At 33.3% G+C, this 8,979-nt stretch overlaps 1 protein-coding gene across 1 annotated transcript; it reads left to right on the forward strand.

Moving 5' to 3' along the window:
- The first annotated feature begins 241 nt into the window (after positions 1–241).
- On the forward strand, positions 242–5,409 carry LOC109003811 (protein STRICTOSIDINE SYNTHASE-LIKE 10-like). Its single transcript, XM_018982112.2, has 3 exons — positions 242–716; positions 3,388–3,657; positions 4,736–5,409. Exons 1-3 carry the CDS (start codon positions 397–399, stop codon positions 5,247–5,249), a joined length of 1,104 nt encoding a protein of 367 aa, XP_018837657.2. The 5' UTR covers positions 242–396; the 3' UTR covers positions 5,250–5,409.
- Positions 5,410–8,979: the final 3,570 nt, after the last annotated feature.

Raw genomic sequence — 8,979 nt, forward strand, 5'->3', positions numbered from 1 at the left:
TTTTGTTTGACGGGGAGAGAGAGAGAGAAATATTTCCGACTAGTTACTATCATTCATTCTGTGTCGTTCCTCCTGAAATTAAGGGACAGACGACTATACGAATCAACTTTTTATTTTTTTTATTTTTTTTATTTTTTTCTAATCAACTTGATCATGAACCACTGCAATCGCCATAAATACAACAGTACGTATTATTATCTTCTTCCGAATAATGGCGAAGTAGTTGGGCTATAAACAAGTAGTAGCACTACTGTTTCCCACAACCTTAATTAGCTAGCTAGATAGCTATGGTCACCAACTATATATAATATTCCCCCCTCCGATCGCTCACCGCAGCCACAAGTAGTACTCATCGATTTTGAACCTCGATCTTGGTTTTGTTTTAGATCTGTCATCATGAAGTCTCTGGTACTTTTCCCAGCCTCTTCTTCCCTTTTGTTCTTCCTCCTCCTCCTCCTAAACTTTATAGCTCCCTGCAGATTCATGAATATTATCCCGTCTCGTGAATTCCCTAGTATTTCTTCTACAAAAATTGGTGATCATCACCTCGAAAACTACAACCAAGTTCTTCTCCCTAGTGGGGTTGTTGGCCCTGAAAGTATTGCATTTGATTGCCAGGGAAGAGGACCGTATGTCGGGGTCTCAGATGGTAGAGTCTTCAAGTGGCAAGGAGCCCAGTTCGGGTGGACTGAGTTTGCCATCAGCTCTGCAAAGAGGCAAGCTTAAGATCAGTTGATTAATATTTAACAGTACTGATATATATTCTTCGAGTTCGATCATGCATGATATATATGTTTTCTAACATTAAATTGAATTGAAGGAGATTAAGGACATCAAGCCTTCCTGTATATGCATGTTTCCATCTACATATATATATATAGAGAGAGAGAGAGAGAGAGAGAGAGAGAGAGAGGTTCTAGGTGATCAAGCATAATTACGTACTGCTAGTACTAGTACTCCCAAAACGACATGCATTTCCGTTGGCTAGAAACGTTAGAAAATTAACCACTTGATCAATCATCAAAATCATACATTAATTAACAGGAAAAATACAATTTTTTTTAAACTATAAAAAATGACATGCTCATCCTTAGACTGTATAAATTTTTTTAGTAATGCTATTGGTCATCATCTCAATTTTTATTATTTTAGTATCATCATCTCATTATATGATATTAAAATTATAATTAAAAATTATTTATTATATTTTATTTATAAATTTATTATTTAATATTATATTATGAGATGATAAGAAAATACATAATAAATTTATTTTTGTAAATTTATTTTGTCAAACGACAGCAGTATGCAATATTCATACAAGGCTAACTTACGGCAAATATATTATATGGCAGAAGGTAAGTACTTGTAGGGAAAACGAGATTTTGTTTGATATAATAGTCGACCACCTATTTTTCCATGTGACTTCTAAACTATATGTGTATCAAATTAAAATTCCCACCTAATAATTATCTCCTCATATGAAATATAAGTTTCAGTAAATAATTTATAAATTTGTTGACAGTTTAAAATTCATATTACAAAATGGAGAAAAGATACTTACAACCGTAAATTGCGTAATCGCTTTGAAAAAAATGAATAAAACATGGGATCCACATGAAAAAAATTAATTTTTTAATAGTAGACCCCACTATTTTTCAAAGCGATTACGCGGCAGTTACGCACTTCACGATTGTATGTAGCATATTGCATGCAGTCAAATTAAATCAGAAATATTTTCGTAACTATTAATTTCTAATATCTTAATTGGATATACATTTATATATGCACATATATTATAAGATGACGAGCTTGCATAATTAATTAACTTGGGTCTCGGATTACTACTACTCATGATGTTAGTTATTTCTTGTGAGAGATTTTTATATATACATCAGATGATCCGGACAAGCCTAGTTTTGCATCATTTATTTGGATATACATGGCTTAACCAAAATTAATATACATGAGTATTAATGCACTAGCTAGTGACTTTTTGCGACCTGGGTTAACGATTAACTTAGGGTTTAAAATATTTCAAAATTTTTTGAATAGTAGTGAAATAATTTGTGAATAGTAATAAAATAATTTTAATTAGATTTTTTATTGAATTTTGGAAACGATGGCCGGAGAAAAAGTTAAATAGAAATATTATAAAATTAAAATTTTATTTTAATATTATTTTTGTAAATTTGAAATTTAAAAAAGTTGTATTGTTTTTTGTGTTTAGTTTGAAATTTTGGGAAAGTTGTATTGAGTTATGTGTTTGGATAATGATTAGGTAAATGATTAGATGAAAATTTTGAAAATTTGAAATTAAAAAATATTTTGTATTTGAGTTATATTTGAAAATGAAATTATGATCATAATTTTTAGTTGTATTTGAGTAATATTTGAGAATGTTGTATTTGACCCTATATTAAAAAGTAGGAACATTATATACACCATACTATCATCACACTTCATCCGATTAAGTAATATGTAACACATTTATCACTATTAAATGATCATTTATTGAATACTTTTTTATTATCTAATGGTGATGAATGTGCTACATACTACTTAGTATGATTAAAATAGGATAAAAGTGTGGCGTATAACATTACTCTTTGAGATTTGAAAATTTTGAATTATTTATTATATTTTGTGTGAGAATTTAGGAGTTGTTTACATTCAAAACCTACCTCAATTCATCTCATCTCATCATTATAACTTTATCAAGTTTCCACACAAAATATAATAAACAATTCAACTTTTTCAAATTTCAAAATAATTTTTCCAAATTCTCACACAAAATATAATAAATAATTTAACTTTTATTTTACTATTCACAAATCATCTCAACTCATCTCTGAATCCAAACCACTCCTTAAAAGTTATAATAATGAGATGAGATGATATAAGAATTTTGTATTTCATCCCAATACTGACCAAACCTATCCAAAAAAAATATCTGAAAATACTTTGTTACCCAAACAAACCATAGTTTCCCGAAATTTTTCGTACTGGCCGTTTGGCCGGTACAGGTACTATATCTATTTCATACTAGCTGGTACCGGATGTACCGGCCGATATTTCGGTCTTTTTTTTTTTTCATTTTTTCAAATTACAATCTTATTTTTTAACCTATAATTTAGACTAGACTATTTATAATTTATATATATATGTATTTATATATAATTTATTTATATATAGACTATTATTTTGAAATATAATTTTGAAATATAATTTATTTATATATCAAGTATTCTGAAATGTTATTCCGAAACGGTACCAGTATCGAAATATTTCGTTCTAATGTCTTGACCAATATAACATCTAGTACGATATTCAAAACATTGAAACAAATCCCTAGTTAGTTATAAATTTATATCTGATAATTTGCAGGAATAGGCAGATATGTGATGGCTCAACCAACCCCAACACTGAACCAATATGTGGGAGGCCCCTGGGCCTCAAATTCAGCACTGCAACTTGTGATCTTTATATTGCGGATGCCTACTTTGGCCTCCTCATGGTAGGACCCCAAGGCGGCGCCGCCGAACCACTTGCCACTTCTGCCGAAGGTGTCCCCTTTGCATTCACAAATGCTCTGGACATCGACAGCAAAGCTGGTGTGGTTTATTTTACAGACAGCAGCGTTTTATTCCAAAGAAGGTACGTAAATTAGTTAATTGGTTACGTTGTTTTTGTTCTATTTACTTTATTAGGATGTCTGTTCCATTCCTTTTTCATGCGTTATTAAGGGAGATCATGGTGATGAAGCTTCCAAGCATGTTTCCCAAGCTTCAACTTAACCTGACCCTGCAGTTGGAGTTAAAGCCATACGTACGTTTTGGGCCCTTTTGGGCAGCTAGCCTGCATACGTAATAATTAACGATTTACCCTTTCCAATGATATGCTTCTCATGAATGCCACCACTCGGGGAGTATTGGCACTTTTTAATAATTATTGGGATTTATACAGATTATTTTTTAAAAAAAAATAATAATAATTCTGCAATTACCGGACAAGCAAAATTATTCCCAATTAATGGAGAGAGGAGTAGTAATTAGATTAAAGATTATGCTATAGAAAATTTTTATATTCAAAGGTTAATTGAATTTCTATTGTTCTTTTTAAGTTAGAGGGATCAGTTTTTGTAATTAAAAATATAACTAAATAAGATGCAATTTTTTTTCCTTGGAAAACTAGATTAGATATATATAAGATGTTAATTAATAAGAATATCGCAAGAATCAAGAAATTTACTTCAATATATAATAACTATTGAGGTGAAAATTTCTGGTAATATTTGAGATATTTCAGTGGAAAATATACAGATAAAATATCATAAACTCTATTTTAGTTGTCTCCGGAGTTGATTAATTTGGTTTCAAAGAGAGTGCGTGGACTTTACACGCTCTAGGTGTATATATATATGTATGTATATATATATATATATGAGAAATGATGGTGTGTGATCATGATATGAAAGCATTCAAATATGATTATTCCTATTAGTAAAAATTTTGTGAAAAACGCTAATGCGTGATCTTAATATCTAAACATTTAGTTACTTTATTTACATTTAAATTATTCTTTATTCAACTATATAGGTACCCATTTTTCAAGAACATGATATATCTATGTATGTATCTACATATATATATATATATATATATATTCAGTAGTACTCTCCAAATGCATCTCTTTAATTAGTCTGCTCTGTTCTACTTCTCCCCATGTATCGTAGGGAATGGGTACAGATACTGATAAACGGAGACAGAACAGGGAGACTGATGAAGTACGACACACGAACCAAGAAAGTGACAGTTTTGCTTGAAGGATTAGCATTTCCAAATGGTGTGGCTCTAAGCAAAGACAATTCCTTTCTTCTACTGGCAGAGAGTGGCACATACAGAATCCTAAGGCTTTGGCTCAAGAATCATACCTCAGAAGTATTTTCTCAGCTGGAGAGATCCCCAGACAACATCAAGAGGAACAGCAAGGGAATATTCTGGGTGGCATTGAATAGTGGGAGAGATATAGAAGGATTCATGGGTTACCCAGATTCAGATCATAAGACCTCATTATTGTGGGCAAAAGATCCAGTGGCTGCAGAAATGGATGAAGAGGGAAAGTTTGCTCATCTTTTGGATGGAAAGGGTGGAAAGGCACTTGACTCCGTTAGTGAAGTTGAAGAACATAATGGGATATTGTGGATGGGATCTGCAGTGAAACCTTATCTTGGCTATATCAGACTCTAATTAATTAGTTCTAAGCTTTTATATATGGGAGAGACTAGGGGACGGACGGGTGAGTTATGGACTTTTACACCATCTAATAGAATTTTGACACGTAAGTATTTTCAAGTGAACGATAATAGAACTACAAACATGTAAGTAAATCTCCTTTTCCTTTTTCTCCCTTTCCTCGTCTCTCTCTCTTCTTTCTAGTGCGCTCTCTCTCCTCGCTCTGCCATTGCTAAGGTTTTTTTTTTTTTTTTGCTCTGAGGGCTGCGAGAAGAACACAGCAGTGCAAATTTGTTAATTTTTTTTCTCTTATTGCTGGGAATAGAACACTTATAGCAGTGCGAATTCTTGTTTTTTTTTTTTTCTCTTCTTACTGGGAGTAGAACATAGCAACTTTATATATAGCTTCTTTGAAGAAGAAAAAGAAGATGGTTAATTCCGTGACGATGGGTTTGGGCATTTGTTGGTGCTTCAATATTTTTGGGTTTTTGTTGTCTATCCATAAACGTTTTCAAATTCATAAAGAAAAGCACAAAAATTTGGATGCAGATGCCAAAAAAAATCAGTCGCCATAGAAAAAAACAGAGAAAGGGAGGAGAGAGAGAGAGAAAGAAAGAGAGAGAACGAGGGGGTGGGGGGGAGAAAGAGAGTGGGATTTGCCTGTGAGTGGTTCTATTTTTCTTCTCTTAAAATGCTCACGTGTAAATTTTTGATTGGAGGGTGTAAAATTCCTTTATTCACCTAATCCTATTTGAAGTTAATCTCTTTATATATATATATATATAGTCTGAAATAAATACATTAATGGAAGTGTAAATGTATAATTTATACATATTGTACTCTTATTCTTGTACTCTTATTATTATACTCTTATTCTCCTACTTCCACGTATCGTTTCCTCCCTTCAGCGTCTCCTTCCTCTTCCAGCTCCTTCAAGTTCCCTTCATGTTCTCCCCCCCGGCCCGGCCTCTAGCTTCTTCTTCCGGCCCGAAGTCTCTCCTTCACGTACGTTCTCCTCCCTCCAACGTCTCCTTCTCCCAGTGTGCAGTTCTAGAATGCAATCTTGTTCGTGTGCAACCCACTCATGATGTTTAATTATTAGTGGAGAGTGTATTCGTTTAGTTACTTAACTCAGTTGAGTTCAAGTTAAGCTTAGTCTAATTTTAAATTGAGTGTAATATTTAAACTTTTAAATTACTAAACTCATTCTAACTAAAAACCTTCTTATAAATGAGATCCATAACTTTTTTCAAATTAAAACATCTTAATACGTAAGATTCACAATTTTTTTTCAATTTTTCATAAAAAGTATTAAACTCATCTTAACATCCAAACACATTTCAAACTCAGTTTAGATTGGATCCCGCATAATTTTCTTTACTACTTAACTAACTACTATTCATAAAAAATTCAACTTAACTAAACACAGTTCAACGTTCAAATATAGTCTAAAAAGACATTTTGGAATATCAGGAAGTGATTGAGTTAAGAAAAATGTTAAATATAGTCGACCCATACAGTCAGTGTGTAAACGGTGCTTATGTGGAAAAAACAAAACACACCGTTTCCTCTCTTCCTCAGTCCCCCTCTCTGCGTTTCATTTAGTCCCCCTCCCTCTCTGCATTTCCTTCAGTCCCCCTCCCTCTTTGTGTTTCCTCTCTTCCTTATTCCCCCTCCTCAAGAACTTCTTCTCTCGATCCTTCCACAGAGCACATCCCGTTGAAGACGGCGAGTCCATCCCGTTGAAGCGCCGAAGAAACCTCAACGGCACAGTGAGGCAGTTTGGTGGGAAAGAGACGAGGTGGGTTTTGGAGAAGCATCGGTGACAAGGGAGTGGATAGCAGCCACGCAGGATGAGGGACTTGGTCACCCCGTCGGAGTCCTGAGGAAAGAGAGAGAATGGGGTATAATTCATAAATCGGTGGAAGAGGTATGGGTGGTAGTGGCAGGAGGTGGCGATGGGAGAGAGGAGGGAGTAGAGGAGGAGATCCGATGGTATGGTGGTGGCAGCGGCAGCGGCAGCAGCTTTGGTGGCTGGATTGGGAGTGGGTTGGAGGCGGGTGAGGCGGTTGATGGTGGCGCGTATGGTGTTGAGTTGGTGAAGAAGTCGGTCAGGGATAGGAAGCGGAGCTGGGGGTTTCCTAGATGTTTGAATTGTGGAGGAGAGATGGTAGAGGGAGAGAATGTTGGTGGCCACCATGGCTACGTGAAGTTGCAGATTCAAATTCATGGTGAACCCCATTTTTCTACCTCTCTTGTTTAGTCTCTACAACTTTTGCTTTTAGGAGGATCTTTGCTCTCTAGCTTGCTTTTAAGCTTCACTATTTGTTTGGCTAATCAATGAAAGTAAAGTCAAAAGCTTTAAGATTCGATATGTACATGTTTTTTTTGTCTTTGCTTCTTCCTATGGCTATTATGAGGAACTGTAACGGCGATGGAGAACCATGGAATCTGGAATCTCAAAAGGTTTGATGCAAGTTAAGTAGATTTGGCTGAGATGTAAAGGAGGAAAGTAGGGTTGCATGGGTCGAAGGGGTACATATGATCGAACACTTAGAAGAAAGCTAGATGAAATTTGAAAGTTGTTTTTCTTTTCTTCTTTCTTCTTTCGCACCTTTGGTCTTTTTATTTTTTTTTTATCTTTTTGGGTTGACGTGGTGTCAGCGACTCCCGACCACTTGCATCAAGCAACTATACGTAGAAGCATTGTTGAGTTAAATATCTGAGTGCCGAAAAGCTTCACTCTTTTCACATCATCAGTCTGAGTGTTCTTTGTAGTTGCTTGTGGTGAACATTGTTCCTTTGTCTTAAGATTTTAAATCCTGTCTGCGAAATCGACTCTTCCTCGTGCAACCAGTAGTAATTTCGACCCATCCCAAATATATGTTCGAATAAAAAATGCCATTCGAAAATGCACTAAAAAAATTCGAAAATCGGTGCCGATGGATCTATGGGAAGAAGAAAAAATCTGAAAATGATCATCAACCGAAGGTCACAGGAAAGACATTTCTTTGGCCGATAATGGTATGTTCAGGTGACATTTAGATAGTGAATTGAGATGAAATGAATTGAAATTAAAGTTAAAGTTAAAAATTGAATAAAATATTATTATTATTTTAAGATTTGAAAATTTTAAATTATTCATTATATTTTATATAAAAAATTTTAAAAATTATAATAATTAAATAAAATAGATGAAATCTTAAATTTAAAAAGAAATTCTATTTGCAATCTCCACTTAAGGATTGCATGTACAAGTTCTTCATTAAATAAAAATAATATCATTCCAAGAAGAATAATTTTATAATTTTTAAAAAAATTAAAGATAAAATTATCTAAGTTTGTATTACAGTTTTCAAATAGAAATGTGTTACACAGCAACTCCTATATTTAACACATCTTGCACACTTGATGACGTGGGAAAGAAATTACGAAAAATATCTCTCTCACAAAGGACAGGTTTGGAATAAAATAAAAATTATATATTTTATTTAAAAGTTTAAAATATTATATTTTAATATTATTATTATATTAAAATTTAAAAAAATTAAATTAAAATTTTTAAAAAATTAAATTATTTATAATATTTTATATAAAAATTTAAAAAATATATAATAATAAAATAAAATAAAATAAAAATTTTATATCTCATTACCACCGCCTAACCTAAGGTACTTGAAGGTCTCTGACTCACGCGGTTGTAGTCACCCAGTTGTCAAATATGAGATTGTACGAGCCAGTAGTC

The sequence above is a fragment of the Juglans regia genome, chromosome 16 (genome assembly GCF_001411555.2).
Source record: "Juglans regia cultivar Chandler chromosome 16, Walnut 2.0, whole genome shotgun sequence".
Taxonomy (NCBI): Eukaryota; Viridiplantae; Streptophyta; class Magnoliopsida; order Fagales; family Juglandaceae; genus Juglans; species Juglans regia.

Bases quoted from the DNA above. Each gene is read 5' to 3' on its own strand.
- LOC109003811 (XM_018982112.2), top strand. From the start codon at position 397: ATGAAGTCTCTGGTACTTTTCCCAGCCTCTTCTTCCCTTTTGTTCTTC. The intron at 717-3,387 runs GCAAGCTTAAGA...GATAATTTGCAG, and splicing joins GCCATCAGCTCTGCAAAGAG to GAATAGGCAGATATGTGATG. The intron at 3,658-4,735 runs GTACGTAAATTA...CATGTATCGTAG, and splicing joins AGCGTTTTATTCCAAAGAAG to GGAATGGGTACAGATACTGA.